The sequence below is a fragment of the Gymnoscopelus microlampas genome (assembly GCF_963454915.1).
Source record: "Gymnoscopelus microlampas genome assembly, chromosome: 15".
NCBI lineage: Eukaryota > Metazoa > Chordata > Actinopteri > Myctophiformes > Myctophidae > Gymnoscopelus > Gymnoscopelus microlampas.
In genome coordinates this window covers 45,804,574-45,824,781 of record NC_139952.1, presented here as the reverse complement: position 1 = coordinate 45,824,781, position 20,208 = coordinate 45,804,574, and the positions used below count along the sequence as shown (strand labels likewise).

At 40.2% G+C, this 20,208-nt stretch overlaps 1 protein-coding gene across 1 annotated transcript; it reads left to right on the top strand.

Moving 5' to 3' along the window:
* Positions 1–1,620: 1,620 nt before the first annotated feature.
* Positions 1,621–15,998, top strand: LOC311062250 (uncharacterized protein). Its single transcript, XM_084081132.1, has 15 exons — positions 1,621–2,164; positions 2,273–2,433; positions 2,520–2,764; positions 3,279–3,462; positions 3,734–3,882; positions 5,092–5,219; positions 7,985–8,036; positions 8,150–8,361; positions 8,853–9,085; positions 10,105–10,209; positions 10,420–10,561; positions 12,271–12,330; positions 13,015–13,145; positions 13,548–13,722; positions 15,273–15,998. Exons 1-15 carry the CDS (start codon positions 1,627–1,629, stop codon positions 15,554–15,556), a joined length of 2,799 nt encoding a protein of 932 aa, XP_083937258.1. The 5' UTR covers positions 1,621–1,626; the 3' UTR covers positions 15,557–15,998.
* The last annotated feature ends 4,210 nt before the right edge of the window (positions 15,999–20,208 follow it).

The following is a 20,208-nucleotide window of genomic DNA, read 5'->3' as shown; positions in this document are numbered from 1 at the left end:
TTAAGTACAATTTTGAGGTATTTTTGCTTTACTGGAGTATTTCCAATTTTCAATACTTTTACTTCTACTCCACTGATCTCAGAGGCAAATATTGTACTTTTACACACTTTTATGTGTGTGTGTGTGTGTGTGTGTGTGTGTGTGTGTGTGTGTGTGTGTGTGTGTGTGTGTGTGTGTGTGTGTGTGTGTGTGTGTGTGTGTGTGTGTGTGTGTGTGTGTGTGTGTGTGTGTGTGTGTGTGTGTGTGTGTGTGTGTGTGTGTGTGTGTGTGCGTGCGTGCGTGCTTGCGTGCAGGCACAGAATCATCAGAACTAATAGTATTTAATATTGTGTTGAAGTTGTTCAAACATCATGTTTCCACTGATCAATTTAACTTCAAACGATACCAAAACTTCAGTGTCAATTACATTCTATGATTCTCATGTGGAAATTCAAGTTTCATTTAATGTTCTTCGAAATGTCATAATGATCTCAAGATTCAGATAGACTTATTAAAAGAAAATGTCTCTCCTACACTGTCTCCCTCTTAGCTGTCCTACTGTCTGTCTGTCTCCTACACTGTCTCCCTGTTAGCTGTCCTACTGTCTGTCTGTCTCCTACACTGTCTCCCTGTTAGCTGTCCTACTGTCTGTCTCTCCTACACTGTCTCCCTGTTAGCTGTCCTACTGTCTGTCTCTCCTACACTGTCTCCCTGTTAGCTGTCCTACTGTCTGTCTCTCCTACACTGTCTCCCTGTTAGCTGTCCTACTGTCTGTCTGTTTCTCCTACACTGTCTCTCTCTCCTTGAGCAAGAGAGCAAAAATGATAACTTTTTTTAAACTCCATGTACAGATTGCTCAAACCGATATTGCACAATATACTGTATACAAGGTATCTGTACATGATGACTTATTGCTGCTATAGTATTAATCGATGCTGTCGGACAAAAACCTCATATCTCCATATTTAAACTTTTTATGTTTTTTCGTAAATGAATGCCCTACTTCATCATACTTCAGTGTCACACACAAGTAGCAAAACAGACCAACCTACAACACACAAAGCGTCACATCGTGACATTGTGTTTAAATGTGTATTTCAGTACAGTAGAGTTTAAATGTCTAATTGTTGTATTTCTGTCTTCCTCCCTCCTATCTCTGTTGTTCTCTTAGGTGGTTAAAGTTCAACCACCTAACAATTTGTGGAATCTCAGACTGTACAATCACAGGTACGTTCTTAAGCTACATTTGGATATTTGTACAAATCCTCTTCATACAAGCCTGATTAGTTAATGTGTGTGTGTTCTATCTAATGTAATATTATGCACAGTAGCAGTATTTAATGTGAATGGCTTTACTGTCATTGAGCTATGTGTCTGTTAATCCAAAAAAATCCTGACATCCTTATGTTGATCCTGTCATTATACTGTTGGTGCAAACCTTCAAACATTTTCAAGATTGTAGATTGGCTATTTTCGCCGCACGACACCATCGTATGACAAAATATAAATAAGATTCAAGAGGTTAATGTGTATTCCATTCCATGATGTGTGTAACCTAACTAAAACGTGTGTTCAGTCTCTTCACAACCAACTTTATGAGAATGAAGCTGAGATGTTGACACCCTCTGTTTGTGCCAGGAATCAGCCATGGAGACACTTAAGGAGCTAAGAGATGACCCCGATGCTAGTACATCAACAATACCACGAACATGGTTCCCAGTCAGTAAAAGATGGAGGCGTCAGTTAGAGAAGCTTGTAAAAATGGATGACAGTGAAGTTAAAAAAGTTCATGGTTTTGTGTTTGGGAAAGGTAGAGAATTCCACATAGCACAGGGAAGAAATGGAGTTGAGGTCTTCTTGGGGCTAAGAGATGATGGCACTGAAGTTGCAGTTAAGAGAATGTCTAAAACCTGCAACCTTTACAAAGACCTGAAGAATGATCAACTACGTCTTCCAGAGCTTGATGATCCTTCGATTGTAGGATATGTTGACTTTGTAGAGGATGAGGACTATGGGTACCTTGTTCTTCAGTTATGTGAATACACACTGGAAGAATACATCACTGAACTTCCAGAACAGGGGAGGAAACAGCTTGCAGAACAGGTTCTCAATAGCTTAAGAATTCTTCATTGTCAGGATAGTAAAATTCTCCATCGGGACATCAAGCCTGAAAATGTCTTGATTGGTAAGAAAACAAGCAAATAATATCAGAATTATAAGCAACTGTGTTTAATTATTTTAATCTAAAACATGTTATTATGTTGATCTACCAACTTTCCCGAATTCCCGACAGATATTCAAGGCAATGCAAGATTATCAGGTTTTGGAATAAGCCGACGAATAGACAAAGGAGAAACAACCTATCACTCAACGGCTGCAGGGACATCATGCTGGATGGCAAAGGAGACTTTGGATCCCGTTTTTGACAGATATAAAAGAAGCACTGATATCCAGGTTAGTTTTTGAATCTGTGTGAGAACAATCTAATGAATGAGAACAAGATTAAAATGTTCTTACTCATTTTCATGTTTGTTCTTAAGCCGGCTGGGATGTTGATACATTACATCCTTTCTGGAGGACACCATCCATTTCTGGAGGACACCACCAATGGAACAATCTTGGAATGTCAAAACAACATTTCCAAAGGCAACTACTATCTGAAACCTGTTGTTGATGATGATGTAGTTGCTAAGGATCTCGTTGAGTGGATGATCCATAGAGACCCAGAGGAAAGACCTACAGTGGAGCAATGCTTGGGTCATCCCTTCTTTTGGCCAAACACACGGTACGATAGAAAGGTTTTTATTCCACACGCTCCTCATTCACTGATTGATCTATAAACACTATTTCAGCATATTATCTTAATCTGTTTTATCAGACAGTAAGGTAGCCTACTATTATATTACCAATATGTTTGAAGAGAATCAGAATCTAGTTCATTGTCACCACTGGTTTACAGTTTTTTTTTTAATATTTTGAAAAACATTTTAAAATAGTTCAAATAGCCGATCTACAAGTTCACCACATGTCAATGTAGATCGACTATTTTCATTATTTTAAAATGTTCTTCAAAATAGTCAAAAATGCCTAAGAGGTTTAGGCATAAGGTGTAAGTCATCAAAAGTAGCCGATCCACAAGCTTGACCACGTTTTTTCAGCTTGTAGATCTGCTACTTTTGCTACTTTTGAATCTGAATCCTGAAAAGTAACAGTTTTGTACGTACTGTATGAGGTTTCCACCCGACAGAGATGATATCCACATGAAGAGTAGAATCATGTTTTCACTATTTTCTTCCCAGGAGAGAGGAGTACTTGAAAATAATTGGAAATCAAAAGGAAGTTGTGTCGTGTCTATTTGCTGAACAGGACGAGAACAAGACCATGGATGAGGAGGAGAAGAAACTCATCAAGTCATTGAAGGTCCTCATCGCTGCATTAGAGCAGTATGCTGAGCAGGGACAGTTCAACGCATGGAAACAAAAGGTTAGTTTATTACTAATATGAGAAAACTCATTCATTTATCTTTAAATGCACTTTAGTGCCTTTAAATGCCTTTGTGACTTACAAATAAACCTTTCCAAAGTAATTAAAGCATAATTTCAGGCTCACATCCATCTTTATGTTCTCAAGCCCATTTGATTGTACTGTGTATGTTTTAAGTGGTACTGTGTGTTTTTAAGTGGTACTGTGTATGTTTTAACTGGTAATGTGTGTTTTTACAGTTATCTTTAAGTTACTGTCTGTGTTTTTACAGTTCAGAGAAGAAGCAGATGAGGAGACCAGGCTGTTGTTTGAGATAATGGATGAATCTATAATGGGGGAAGGCCCTGATGGGAAGAAGACCCTGATCTACCCTGACAACTCATTTGGACTGCTGCACTTCAGCAACCTCTATGCACACTTGTAAGTTGAATTACATCAACACAAACACAAACCGGTGTTGAACATTAACAACTGGTGGGTTTGTCCAATGTAATTTGTGTTGTCCATGTCACATAAAATAACTTAAAGAGAAGTCACTTCCATCCACATATTAATGAAGACATGTATTGGATTTATTTGGGGGGGGGGGTGTGTGTGGAGCACTTCTCAAAGCATTTCTCTGGATAAAACAAGCAAAAAAAACAACAATCTCTCTCTCTCTCTCACACACACACGCTCTCACACACACACACACACACACACACACACACACACACACACACACACACACACACACACACACACACACACACACACACACACACACACACACACACACACTCACACACACACACACACAGAGTACAGGCCAGTAAACAATTAGGGCATCCATAAAATACTTCTCATGAAGAAACTCATAGCCTCACATTATGTGACGCAACATGCTTGGGACATTGCAAAGGACATGCAAAGGACATTGAAATTTTAATATATACATTCTCGGCCTGGACCACTGGCATAGGTTCCAGCGGGTCTCCAGCTAAATTAGTTGATCTAGCAAATCAGTTTTACCATTCTCTTTTCCTGACAAAAACGAGATATCTCGTTTTTCTCTGCTTGGCTCAGCCAGCCATCGACGAGAAAAACAAGATTTTTTTTATTTTTTTTATCACAAAGGAAGCAGGAGATAACGCAATGCGAAGATTTTCTGCTCCATTCACTTCAATGTTAAAAAATAAACGGAGACAAAATTCACATTTTACCTATTTTTGCAATGTATTTTCTATGGCAGGGAAGGGGGTAGATTGTGTATATACTCTGGCAGTTAAAGAGTTAATAGATCAGCTGTTTTCAGAGATATTTTTGAAACATTTTAACAACACAAATCTTGTATGGGGGTCGTTGGCATAAAATATTTTCACATGGGGGTCTGCGGCCAAATGCATATACATTTGTGGGTCCTTGACATGAAAATGTTTGAGAACCACTGCTCTATTGAATATTGTCTATTAGGAGCCATGGAGCTGAATTAAATGATGATATTTTACTATTTATAAAAGCATGACCTTAAAATTTGACCTTATGGCAGACATGGTGATATGATTTTAATTAATTGTGGTATCACTATAGTTGTGAATGTTGTCACAATCAGAAGTAGTGATTTGAATGAGCACTGCTTTGTGTTCACAGTGGAGAGAAAGGAGCTGGTATCAACCTGATGAAGATGTTTCCTGATCTGTTTGGATACGTTTACAAGTTTGCCAAAGAACAAGACTGGAACTCAAGGTCCACCCTGAAGGACATGTTTGACTCTACTGGTGAGTTCAGAATCAGAATCAGGTTTATTGTCACATCACAGGTTTACAAAGTAAAGAAGTGGGTGAAATTTGTTTTCGTACATCGTTCCCGTCGTAACGTTATTTCCATAGAAAGAAGAGGGGGGAGAAGAAAGACGTGGGGGGGGGAGGTAAGTGGGAAGGGAGATCAAACAAGAGAACAAAAAAACAGTCAGTGCGTTATACATGGGATTAAGGTGCAAAATGTCAGTGCGTGTCGACCACATAATCCACATAAGGTAGAGTAGACTGACCCTGGTATAATCCGCAAGTAGTTCCATGAGGAAGAGAAGAGCAACGAAAAAGAGGGAGGGGGGAGAAGAATAAAATAAAATAAAAATAAAAGTTCACTTCCTGAACGCAGTAGAAGATACAGTATCAGCACCAGTGCTGCATCCACAAGACATTGAGAGTCATGTTCAATTCTACCAGTGTAAGAATCAGGACTAATAGACTCAAAGTGCCTTTTCATCTCTATATATATACTTTTATTGTAATTCATTGATTGATTGATTGAATACTTTATTAACAGATTTGTAAACAATACAGATGTATGATGTCACAATGATTGTTAAAAGGATAACACAAAAAGCCCTATGGGCTTGCTTCCATTGTGGTCCTAGGTACTCAATTCATCAAGACATTTAAAGACATACAATAATATGCATTATGTACAAGTCATCATTAACATTAGGAGTGATGAACATATATTTGTACAGAAAAGAAAAAAGAAGAAACAGTTGGGGGGTGGACCTTTTGGGGTTAATCTTCAAATATGTACAAAAAAGAAAAGTTTGGGGGGAATATGTACAGAGCAACAGTTCAGGGGGGCCCATTTCTGGGGTTAGGCTGGGGGTAGGTGAAGAATTAATGCTATTAAAACATTTATGCTGTTAACACTCCTACAGATTGTAGTGGGAAATTCAAACACGTAACGTTGGACATAACATGACAAAACAGAAACCTGCTGATGTGGGGTGAAAATGTCACGTTTTGGGACATTTCGCTCCTGTTAACATTGCAAACCAGAGTACCAATGTCATATTTTGGGACATTTTCCACCTATTAACATTAGTAACACGAGTAGTGCCCACAAGCCACATTTAATATGTAGGAGATGTACAGTATACGTATAAACTGCCCAAGATATCTAATCAAACTCAGAATTTGAAGTTTCTATGACAGGATCCTATGGGAAGAAAAGAAAAAGAACTAAAGAGGAGCTGAGCGATGACCTCGATGCTAGTACATCAATAACACCACATGACCCCGATGCCAGTACATCAACAACACCACATGACCTCGATGCTAGTACATCAACAATACCACATGACCCCAATGCTAGTACATCAACAATACCACATGACCCCGATGCTAGTACATCAACAATACCACATGACCTCGATACTAGTACATCAACAATACCACATGACCTCGATACTAGTACATCAACAATACCACATGACCCCGATGCTAGTACATCAACAATACCACATGACCTTGATACTAGTACATCAACAATACCACATGACCTCGATGCTAGTACATCAACAATACCACATGACCTCGATGCTAGTACATCAACAATACCACATGACCTCGATGCTAGTACATCAACAATACCACATGACCTCGATGCTAGTACATCAACAATACCACATGACCTCGATGCTAGTGCATTAACAACACCACGAAAATGTCTCCCAGTCAGTAAAAGATGGAGGGAAAAGTTAGAGAAGCTTGTAATCATGGATGACAGTAAAGTTCAGAGTCTTGTGTTTGGGGAAGGGGAAGAATTAGGAGAGGGAAGTAATGGAGTTGAGGACTTCTTGGGGTTAAGTGATGGCACTGAAGTTGCAGTTAAGAGAAAACCCTCTAAAACCCTAAACATGTACAAAGACCTGAAGAATGATGAACTATATCTAACTTCTGTATGGTAGCATACAATCTGTATGGTAGAGTATGTTAATACAACATAACTTATACAATCTGTATGGTAGAGTATGTTAATACAATATAACTTATACAATCTGTATGGTAGAGTATGTTAATACCACCCCCAGTGGCGTAGCTGAGGGGTAGCAAGTGATGCGGTGCGGGGGGGCCACCAGCAGGGGGGGCCCCGCCTGCGCTGATACAAATATTTAAAAAATATCGGAAAAAATGTTGATTTATATTGGTCAAACAGAACCGAATTAGACCCAAATTAGACCCGAATTAGACCGAGTTAGACCCGAATTAGACCGAGTTAGACCCGAAAAATTTCGCGCCCGCGCGTTGTGCATGTTCGCGGGGAGGTCGCACGATTCTGCGCTACGCCACTGACCACCCCAATTGGATACGTTATATTATATAACTTATACAATTGGGGTGGTTGTATATTGTCTCCCTGCTCTTCTATTGAGACATTTAGATCGTGTCAAAGGTAATGTCTCACCTAGACACAGGATCTGACACAAAGTTTGACCTGATGTTCAAGATTCAATTTATCCCCTGAGCGCGCGCGCACACACACACACACACACACACACACACACACACACACACACACACACACACACACACACACACACACACACACACACACACACACACACACACACACACACACACACACACACACACACGTCTGTCTGTTTGCTTGTCTGTTATTCAAGTCAGTCAGTCTGTGCTGGTCACACTGTGTAATTACTATATATGTATGTTCATTTTAACTGAATCCAAGCAATTATTTTTCCACCATCCAGTTGCCATTTTTACACCGACAGTGGACAAAGAAGAGACACACATTGACTACAGGTAACTGTATTTCACCACTGTGATTATAAATTAACTTGATACAACATGTGGCATGATTAGACATCATGAAGTCAATAGATGATATCAGAAACAATGGTTGTTTTGTGTCACAGGTTCAAGTTCCCCGGGACAGGGCTGTTCCAGTGCAGTGTGACAGGGTTGGTGTTTGTAACAACAGGGGAAGGAGCAGTCCTCTACAGGGCTGTTGAGTGGGATGAAAGATGTCTCCAGTCTCCGGGGGCTCCTGCAGGGCCTCTGTTTGACATCCAGTGTCCTGAGCAGTCAGTCTGCCAGCTACGCCTGCTGCACTGTGAGGTCACACTCGGTGAGGCGCTGCTCTTCTCATTGTCTAATCATTATCAATTTATTTTTTGTTTTTTCTTTCTTTTTGTTTTTAAGTTCAAAGTTACACTGTTAAACAGACAATAATATGATGCAATGATATCATGACAATAATAGGTTGTAATCCAATGTGGGATGTTGTATTTGATGGTTTAGGCATGTTGTTAAAGAGATAAGAGATAAGTTTTGTTTAGGCTACCGTAAAATGGAGTCTATGATGTTTACAAGGGGAACGTTGCTGATATTTAAATTACACCCTATCCTATAGTGAGGAGGATGTGAAAATCAGACACAACATTTTCAAATACCTTCTGTGAGAATGAAAATTAAAACCGTCAGCCTACATAGAGCTCGGTAGGCAAGCTCTCGGCACACAGAACACATTTGTGTTGTGACAGATTTTCACGTCCTCTGCACAACAGAATGAAAGGATTCATGTTAAATAATCTGCACAATGTTAAAAACCTTTCACAGATCATGACCTTTCTGTGGCCCACATCACAGATGAGGGGGTGGAGTTCTTAGAACCTCTGGAAGTGACCAAGACTCACGTGGTTGTAAACGTGCTCCATCTGTCTCGGTTTGGGCTGGTGACTTCCACCCTATTTAAAGCTAAACCAATCAATGGTCAAGTTCTGCTGTTCCCTCAACCACTAAGCAACAGACTGAAATTATTTCTGCTGCCAAGCAATGTGCCTAGGGAAGAGGTAAAATATGTTCTGTTGAGTAACTAGCATCTCTTACAGCGCCCATACCTTAGGTGGGGTTGGCGAAAGGGCCTACTCTGTGTGGAGTTTGCATGTTCTCCCCGTGTCTCCGAGGGTAGTTAATACCCTCACAAAAACATGTAGTAATCCTGGTCACTATAATGCCTCCCCCTGGTCAGCCGGGGCGCCTGATGGAGGGGAAGGGAACTGGTTGGAATAACATGTTCCTTCCACGTGCTATGTCCTACCAAGGAAACTCCCCCCTGTCAGGTGACAAGAAGGTCAGTTGGCTCTCATGCATTGAAGGAAGCATGAGCTCGGCCCTGGCCTCCCTAGGCTGGTGGGGGGAGTGCAGTGCCCAGGATCACTTAGCAAATTGGCACCGGGTGAAAAAAGGGTACAAAAAAAAATAACTAGCATCTCGGAAACTTTGAATCTATTTAAACTTATTGTACTAATTCATTAAATGGATTCAGATTTTGAATAGACAGACAGGATAGTCCTGTAGTTGTGACGACAATTTAAGATAAACTTTAGTATAAGGACAGAAGAGCAAAGTACCCTGGTAACAACTCCTGCGTACATACATAGCCAGTAAAACCTGCCCATGTATCAGACATTATGATTGAATTACGATTGTCTGTCAGTCTGGTCAAGTTGTTTGGTTTGATTTGATTTATTTGATAAATTCATGATTCTCCAAGGTGCATAGTACATTAGAATTATCGGGATAGCGCAAAAAGTCAGAAGACTTAATTCCATTGCGGAATAAATAATTGCACATAGGTAAAGTATCTAACTGATAACACATGTGTTATTCTATTATAGCCAAATAAAAATCACTGTAGTAATAACATTCAACAACAAAGACAGTCATAAAACCAATGTTCAAGAGATAGATGGATGGATGAATAAATAAATAAATCGAACATTAGATTAAAAAACATCAGTACCAGCCATACAAACAAGATCCAGTGCAGAGTAGACCAACCAGCTCTATTGTCTTGGTGTTCTTGTAGGTGTGGCCCAACAACAAAGAGGTTAAAGGCGTTCCTGCACACTGTATTCTCACCCCAAACAAAGACTACAGTCTGGAGTCTCTGGACTGCAATCTCGCACATCAGGTACCAGTGTCACTCACTAAAACTACTGTATAATGGCTATGACTGACTTCCAAAATGTGCAGGCCCTGGGTAGGCAACTCGGGCCTGCAGTTTTCTAGTTATTATTATTCATGATAACAATAATAATAATAATACATTAAAAACTGCTATTGCTAGCACTACTACAGTAATAGAACAATGGAATACTTAAACAGTTCTATGTGTCTTCAGGCTTCGCAGACTTTTCGTCGGCACTATGGAACAAATTACCATTCAACATTTGAGATCCTCGTGGGCCCGTTGGCGTTCGCGCTACTAGGATCTGACGGGAAGCCAGTGTGGAAGTTTAACTTACCTTCACAGTCTGTTGAAGGTATACTTATTCATTTAGCTTGAATTATGGGTATTTTTTCATTGCTGTTTATTTATGTGTTTGTTTATTAAGACATATACATATATATATATATATATATATATATATATATATATATATATATATATATATATATATATATATATATATATATAAGACAATATACAACAAATTAGTTGCACCAGATATAGCTATTAGTCCATTTGCATATGTTGTCCTTGTATAGACGCCATCGCCACACAAACAAAACATCTAAACACAACTGGTTGGATGTCTTTGTAATACACACAAAATATTAAAAACATTAAAGGACGACATCACCAATTTTTTTAATAAAGATTTTGTTGGGGTCTTTTATGCCTTTATTGATAGGACAGTAGGCTGACAGGAAATGGGAAGAGAGAGATGGGGGGGTGACACGCAGCAAAGGCTGTCGGGATCAGGACTCAAACCTGCGACGCGCTGTCAGGTTACATTAAGCCTAGGTGCCCGGACCGCTACGCCAGTGGTCCGGGCCTACATCACCCATTTTTAACCTATCTTCTACCCACTCTACTATCTACTCACTCTGTGTCTCAGAGGAGGGCTGTGGACAGTCCAGAAACCTGCCCACTGATGCTCGGTGGCACAGTGGTAAAGTCCCTGCCCACCACCACGGAGGTTGTGGGTTCGAATCCACCGTGGTGCAATTGGCCCGTGTTCGGGGGAGGGAAGCCGAGCCAGGAGGGTGATACTGGTCATTTCACGTACTCCTACGGGTTGGGGCGGCTGGAGCTTCATACTCGTTGTTGCCAATGCAAGCTAAGACTTCAGATGCGTCAATGTACCATAATGTCTTGCAGGTGGTGGGCAGTGCCAGCATGAGTGTTAGTTTTCTGGTGTGTAGTTCGTCTGACTTACGTTATTGGCTCTCTGAAAGAAAACTACAACTCCCTATTGGTTGACTTGATTGGTTCTTCCCCTTTGTTTTAACCTCTGGGGGCACCAACACCTTTTTTGTGTAGAAACAGGAACTCGGTTTGCCTCCTCCCCTTTCTTAGTCCACTTCCTCCCGGGTGCTTCTGTGTTTATTCCTAAAACCACAACATTACATGTTCAGGGCAGTGGTGCTGACAGATTCTGCTGTTAGCAGAATCTGTCTTGAGAGATTACACATAGTCTGAAGCGTCAGCTTCCCGTTCGCTTCCATATGGGAGCAAACAGGCGGAGCGTCCTGTTGTGCTTGCGTTGATGGCGCTGAAGCATGTGAAGTCAGACACATTTGCATCGGGTTCAACATTGGTGAACCTTGACCAGGTGCCATCCAATTGGACAGAAACGCCCGTAGGTTGACCTTGCTTGGCAGCCATTTAATTTGTAGTCTTTCAGTGAGCCAACACTCCAACGTAAGTTAAACAAAGACACACCGGACGAGCCCTATAGAAATGAGTAGCCTTTTAAGACAAAAATAAGTACATGGAAATGGGGGCACTTAATCAGTTGCTTTTGGATAGTTTGCAATAAAACAGGTGCAAGAATTTACAACATAATATATATCACCAACATCATTCTCAAATTTTAACAACACACTATTCTCTTCACAGTCCATGGACAATCCCTTTATATGTCACCTTTACAATAATAATAATAATATGTTTAGCTAATATTGCGTAGCCAGGCGATCAGACGTCAGAGAGAAATTATTATCTCTGATCTTTTCTCCTTTGTAGAGTTACATCAAGCGTTAAGTCGAATGGTCGTTGCTGATGCTGGCAACGTTGCACGCGCAGGTAAGTTTACAGGTACAGACTTTTTATAATAATAATAATAATAATAATATATGTAGCAAGTCTTGCATAGCCAGACGATCAGAGATCTCTACCTATTCTGATACATCTGGGGAAATCTAAATTCAATGAATGGGCTTGGAATGGATGCAGGGGTAAAACAGCAGTAACAAATGTAGGCTGCTTTGAAAACCAATCCTGATACAGTACCATCCCATAAGGACAGTCCTAAAGTCGTTGCATTGGATCTGTGATGCCGTTTTTTGTTTTTGGAATTGACAGTTTTTGCCCATTCAGTGAATTTAGATGTCCTCAGACCTATCAGTATAGGTGGAGATCTCTGATCGTCTGGCTACGCGAGACTAATCTCAAGCCAGCCTTGGAATCAAAACCAGATCTAGGTGAATTGGTACATTAGTTTGTTCTTAGAGTTTGTTATTATAATGGGCTTGGAGTACCATGTCAGTGTGGTTTGCCACAAGGTACAATGCAGTGTGTGCCAGGAAGCTCAGACAATGACAGGAAACTGTTACAAAGTAAATGTGCTGTCTACGTTTCTGTTATTGACAGCTTAACCCTGTCTGAAATGTCCTGCAGTGGCAAATCACACCGCCTCCTACCTCAAGTTGATTAAAACTAAATGAGTTGTTTGCAAATACTAAATGACCCATGTGTGATTGGACTCAGATGCTGACAACTGGAACTGGGATCCCATGCCAGAAAGCCCATCCCAGACCTATCCCATCAGGCCTGGAAGCCTAGAGTACAATGAGGTCCTGACACGGTTCAAGGACTCATGCAACAATGAGGTTATTAAGGTAGTCAATGAGTATTTATTAATAGCAGTAAAAAAAAAAAAAAGTAAAAAAAGTAAAAATGAAGTCAAATAATTTATATTTGTACAGTAACTGATGCCAACAGCAATGTTTTATAATGTGATGGTTGTGTAGTCTGCAGAAAATTACTTAATGTTATTATAACACACTTAATTTACTTCAGAGGTAAGAAATTAATGGGATACTTTCAAATAAAATAAACATTTTAAAAAATATATGAAAAATAAATGAAAAACATTATGGAAAACGGCCCCCTCACGCATTAGAAGGACAATATGGTTAAAATGGAGTTTGAAGTTACAAGCATGTTTGAAAGTGAAATATCCCTTTAAGTAAACAATCATTAAAATTTAAATATAAACACAGGTTTTTATTCTCCCACAGATTGAGCGGATACAGATCCCAAAATTGAGGGCGACCTTCGAAATCAAGACGCAGGAATTGGAGGAGAAAAATGGCCACAAGGACAATGAGAAATTGCTCTTCCATGGCACCTGCAAAGAAACTGTTCAATTCATTAGCAATCGAGGCTTCAACAGGGCCTATGCTGGGAAGAATGGTGAGATATACAAGTACCTTGACACAACATTTGAGGGCATTATTTAATCTCAGAAGTGCTTGACCTCCGTAGGTTTATGTACAGTATGTAATCCTTATGTATTACATGAGATCAGGGGTGTCAAACTAATTTTACGTCACGGTCAGGATTGTGCAAAATGCAACTTCATGCGGGCTAGATCAGTTGTACACATGTGAGCGCACGCAAGTGTGCTCAAGACACCTTTCGTTGCCATAGTTTTTTCACCCTGCTCTCATGTGTCTCAGTCTCTGCTATCATTACAAAGTGTTATGCATTTTGTTTTTTGTGAAGACGATTAACAATACCATGACCTAATTTCATTTGAACGACACAAATGCTGTCATAGTATTCCAAAACAACTTTTTTGCGGCCTTGCAGATGAATATTTAACACATCTAAGTGCTTTTATATCCATCAAAATTGTAATCCTTATGGATTACATCTATATTATCTATAAATGCACAGAATCTGTGTGTGGGTGTCTGTCTTTCTGTCTGTCCCCAACGACCGACCGATCGACTTTAAACTTATTTGCCTTATATATCGCTGATGACCCCAAGGTGTGATGTGGCATGTGGGAACCACAAATCACTGTGTCTCTTTTATGCTCATTTATGAGATCTCTATCTGTCTGTCTGTCTGTTTGTGTCCCTTTTATACCCATATATGGAGATCTCTGATCTATATCTATATATCCCAATATGAAACAGATGCTCTAAGTATTCAAATAGAAGTACATGTCATGCACTGACATCATAGACTGGCCTTCAATTACTATGGGTATGGCACCAGGGGCCCTATCTTGGGCGCCGCCTTACCCCTTATCCCTAAACTTCTTTCCCATTTTTTACTATTTTGAAAAACAAGTTTCTTCGGGCACGGTGGCCAGTCGGTAGCGCTGTCGCCTCACAGCTAGAAGGTCCTGGGTTCGATTCCTGCAGGGGATGCCGTGGGCGCTGGGGGCGTGTTCTCTCCTCCGCGTCATCAGTGCCCACACCCTAGGTGGGGTTGGCGAAAAGGCCTTTCTGTGTGGAGTTTGCATGTTCTCCCCGTGTCTCCTAGGGTAGGTACCCTCACAAAAACATGCAGTAATCCTGGTCACTATACTGCCTGCCCCTGGCCAGCCGGGGCGCCTGATGGAGGGGAAAGGAACTGGTTGGAATAACGTTTTCCTTCCACGCGCTACGTCCAACCAGGGAAACTCTCCCCTGTCAGGTGACAAGAAGGTCAGTTGGCTCTCATGCATTGAAGGAGGCATGAGCTTGGCCCTGGCCTCCCTAGGTTGGCAGAGGGAAGGTAGTGCCCAGGATTACATAGACAATTGGCACTGGGTGTTAAAAATGGGGTTACAAAATCGTGGGATAAAAAGAAAAAAAGAAAAACAAGTTTCTTAGAGCACAAGATTTCGCTACCTTAGGTTCTGTTTGTTCTTAGGGCTAAATTCAGAATATAATTGTAATTGTTGCTCTTTTGTCAACAATGATCTTAGTAGCATTATACTGTAGCTAAACTGCTCTGTCCATTTTCAGATGCAGAATATGGCCAAGGCACCTACTTTGCCATGACAGCAGCATATTCCGCCCAAGACAGATTTTCCAAGCCGGATGATCAGGGGCAGAGATACATGTACCTCTGTCGTGTCTTGACTGGAGACCACACTCTGGGGAAGGAGGGCATTGTCGAGCCGCCAGCCAAGATGTGCAACAACACTCTGTTGTATGACAGTGTCGTGGACGACATGCAAACCCCAAACATGTTTGTCGTCTTCCATGACATTGTGGCTTATCCTGCATACTTGATTACATTCATGTAGAGCATGTAAGAGAGAGTGTGGAAATAACTCAATATAAATAAGTAAATACCTTTTTCCATGGCTTAATAATTACCATATACCAGTGGTATATCAAGACCATATACAGTGGTAAAGTACTTGAAAACCATACTTGAGTAAAAGTGCAGATATCTTACTTGAAAGAGACTCCGGTAAAAGTCACCCATAAGAAAATTATGTGAGTCAAAGACTTAAAGTAGCTCACATTAAATGTACGGTACTTAAGTATCAAAAGTAAAAGTACTAGATGCTTTTCATTGTACAAAGAAACAGAACATCCATAATGCTTTACTACTTAAAATAAGGCCATTCAGGGGAATGATCTCACCCTACAGTATGTGATTAGAAATGTGTAATGATAATGTCACAATGGCTACTGTCCACTGAGAACTATTCGCTGTTCAATGAATCATGCATCATGTATATCTGATGTTCATTATTTACAAATAAAACTTTGTATTCAACAAGCTAACCATGTGTAATTTGTGTCAAATTATGACACAGATGCTCTTCTATGTGTTACATTCACTCAGGACATAATTTATAAGTAGATCCATGCAGATATAATAACATCATAATGAGGAATGTTTGTACAGTATGTTGAAAATGACTTCAAACGTTCTCAAATACGTATTGTTGTACTATTAAACTTATACCTTATAAAATCATGATATAAAAAACTAAATTATATGTAAGTGACGTAAATGTTGATGTTTCACATTTGCTGTCATCCACCTCTCCAGCCCTCCATGTTACAATCTCACTTATGTTATGCCTGAGCATGTACCCCACACTGATTTTGGGAAAATATCTGCATGTGATATTGTAAAGGTCCTGAAGAACAATGAAGGCCCTAAAGCAGGCCTGGGCAAATATTTTTGGTTGTGGGCCACATAGGCTACAGAAAAATATAAGGATAAGGAGAGTCAAAGGAACAAAAGGGGGGGGGGGGGGGGTGTCGTCTAAGGGAGAAGTGGAACTACCTCCCCCTTTGGCCTCCTGAAAGGTGAATATTCAGGGCTTTAATATTCAGGGTTTTAAAGGAAGCCAGCGATGGTAAATGGTGCATTTATATAGCGCTTTTATCCAAAGCACTTTACAAAGATTGTGCATTACATTCACCCATTCACACACACATTCATACACCGATGGAGGAGGAAACCATGCAAGGCACCAACCTGCTCATCGGGAGCAATTAGGGGTTCAGCGTCTTGCTTAAGGACACTTCGACACTAACTCTTCTGGGGGAGCCCGGGATCGAACTGGAAACATCAGGCTGTACCACACCTGGGTGGCAGTGCTGTAGAAGGAGAATTTAGCCATGTTTGTTTTATGGGTGGGTGGCACCAGATCGTTGTTTATGCTCCCTCTAGTATTGTGGCTGTGCCGCTAGCTTTTTGGAGGTATTTATAGTCAGATATGCGGGTATAGAGGGCATTGAGGGCAAAGTCACATTGACTATTTTGAAGACCAATCCCATTTTTTGTTGTTTAACCCTGTCTTCTACCCTGAGCCAGCTTAGGCAAGCAAAATGTGTGGGAAAAAGGTGGGTCATGGGCCCCAGGCCGAGGAGCAGTTGAATCAGTTTGTTTTGGGAGGTTTGAAGCCAAGCAGTTATGTGACTTTCTACATAACAACAAGCTATTTGAAGCTTTTCAGTCAGGATTCAGAGCACACCATAGCACTGAGACGGCATTGGTGAAGGTCACAAATGACCTCCTGATTGCATCCGATAATAACCTTCTCTCTGTACTGGTTCTGTTGGACCTCAGTGCTGCATTTGATACTATTGATCACCATATTTTGTTGCAGAGACTTGAGCATCTGGTTGGCATTAAGGGTGCTGCATTGAACTGGTTTGAGTCCTATCTGTCTGACAGATTTCAATTTGTAAACGTTAACGATACACCTTCACTACGCGAAAAGGTTAAATACGGAGTCCCACAGTTAGTCTTTAGTGACATTGAGATGTTGAAGTACCAGGAGGTGCAAGCATAGTCAAAAGGGGTCTGAATCAGTGCTCCTGAAAGGGTCCTGAGAGCACTTGTGTTGACAAAATAGGACATTCTGCATAAACTGTTGTTTGAATTCCAATCAGGCTTCAGAACCTCCCATTCCACTGACACATGCCTACTGTATTTGACCGACTACATCAAACGTGAGGTAGATGCGGGAAAATACTGCGGCATATGGTCATGCTGGACCTCCAAAAAGCGTTCGACACTGTAAACCATTCAATTTTACTTGATAAGCTGAGGGCGCTAGCCGCTAGGTTTTGATAGCACATCTCTAAACTGGATGAGATCTTACCTGGAGGGGAGAGAACAAGTGGTTGACATCAACAAAACCACGTCCTCCTAACTGCAAATTGTTCCTGTTCCAATTAATGTAAAAATAAAGATTTGGCGGCCCCCCTGTGGTATCTCTGAGGACCCCCTGTTGAAGACCCCTGCTATAGAGTGTTTGTTTGTTCAGTAACAGGGGTCTTCACATGATCTCCAGCTCTTTTGTTAACAAAATACATGTTCGTTTGATTGAATCATTTATTAACAGTTTGCAAAGACAAGCACAGGGTAGTACAGTAGCTACATTATAAGGTCTGCTATGGCTTAATTATTTCAATTGGGGTCCTATGTACTCAATTCATCGTCCCTGTTCACGACAGGATAACAATTGCAGCCAATCAGTAGAGAGAGCTCGTACAGGATACAGGATAAACATGTGAAATTGGAAGTGATGAAAACATGAGCAGAGAAATTGGGAACTAAGACCCTGTTTCCAAACTACTGTACTTCGCACCACACATTTTTCATTTTGGCATGTTTGTCAAAAAAAGTTATTATTTATAAAGCGTACTCCCATAATTATTATTTTGTTTATTTTCCATGGATATTATTTTAGACATTAAACAATAAACAATAAACATTCCACCGCTAAGGAACAGTTGTTATGCTATCAACCTGTCTTTGCTTTGTGGTGACAGAACTGTTTGCCAGTCCACTGAGCTGCAGTGACTATAAAGTATTTTATTTAGTTTATAATAACTCTGTTTGAAGAGGGTCAGAATGCAGGAAGCCTCTGAAGATATTACTGTAGGTCTAGTGTTTCTTTCCGGAACTTAACTTGTTATACAGTGTGGTGCCCGGAATGTGATGGTGTGGCCGTCCGGGAGGACATGTTTAGTGGTTGCACACTTCCCGTGATTCGACTTAATTCGCGGGATCAAGACCTTTTATTATTTGTTATTAAGTTATTAAAGTTATATTATACCTCTATGATCAAGACGTTATATTATACCTCTATGGATCAAGAAGAAGAAGGAACTTTGTTTAGTTGACGGATTGTTTTGGACTTTGGAGTTTGGACTCATTCCCTTTAATTCTGTGTAGTGCAGCCTGTGAGGTATGTTACTTTGAAGGATGTTTTATTCGTTTATCTGAATTTGTTTATTACATTTTTGTTGTACAATGTTTACGTAGCCTTGGATCTAGCCATGGTTCACATGACGCTCGTCTGTCACAAGCGTCATGGCGCTACTTGTTCCTGTTTTTTGAAAGTTTTACATTTACAACTCGTACATCTACATTAACGTTCAGATTCCAAATATAAAGTGCTGACCTCACGGCCACGGATGTTACAAGTTAAAGCGCCTGGGTCTAAGTACCCGTATCTTCCGTATTGTTCAATAAAAAGCTTTTTAATCCGATCGCCGGCCATTTTCTGTTTTTATTTCAGAGTGCTATAAACCTTCCAATCGATAGGGTCGCGTAGTTGAAAGCATATGGAGAAAATTCGAATGAAATGGCCACCGATCGGATTAAAAAGCTTTTTATTGAACAATACGAAAGTTACGGGTACTAAGATCCAGGCGCTTTAACTTGTTACATCCATGGTCGTGCAGCACTTTATATTTGAAATGTGAACGTTTAAGTAGATGTACTGTTAAATGTAAACATTTCAGAAAACAGGAACAAGTAGCTCCATCACTGTCATGGTATGACTGAATGGTATGACACGTCATGTTTCAGGGTAGCCATGGTTCACATGACGCTTGATGACAGTCATGTTTCAGGGCTAGTTTCAGGGCTACCTTAGATCAAGACTTTCTAGATCCAAGGGTAATGTTTACGTCTTGTTTCTATCCTATGATGTTTGTCTTATGTTTTGTTTTGTTATATTATGTATCATTAGACAGTTGAGTGGATTTGAGGCTAAAGATGTTTCGAGCAATATGATAATAATAAATGCATCAGCAGTGGTGGAAAAAGTACTCACATTTTTTTACTTAAGTAAAAGTATCAATACTGCAATGTAGAAATACTCTGTTACAAGTAAAAGTCTGGAATTCAAAATGTACTTGAGTAAAAGTACAAAAGTATTGGCATCAAAATGTACTAAAAGGACTCATTATGCAGAATGTCCCATTTCAAGTTTTCAAGTGTATACAAATAATTTGAAAATAGCCGATCTACAAGCTCACAATCATTGTGAGCTTGTAGATCTGCTATTTTCAAATGGCTGAAATGTATATAGGGCTGAAGTGGTTCAAGTATGTTTTGTAATAATAATCACAATCTGCAAAGTAAATAAAGTTTTCAAATAATTGTAGTGGAGTAAAAGTACAATATTGTCCT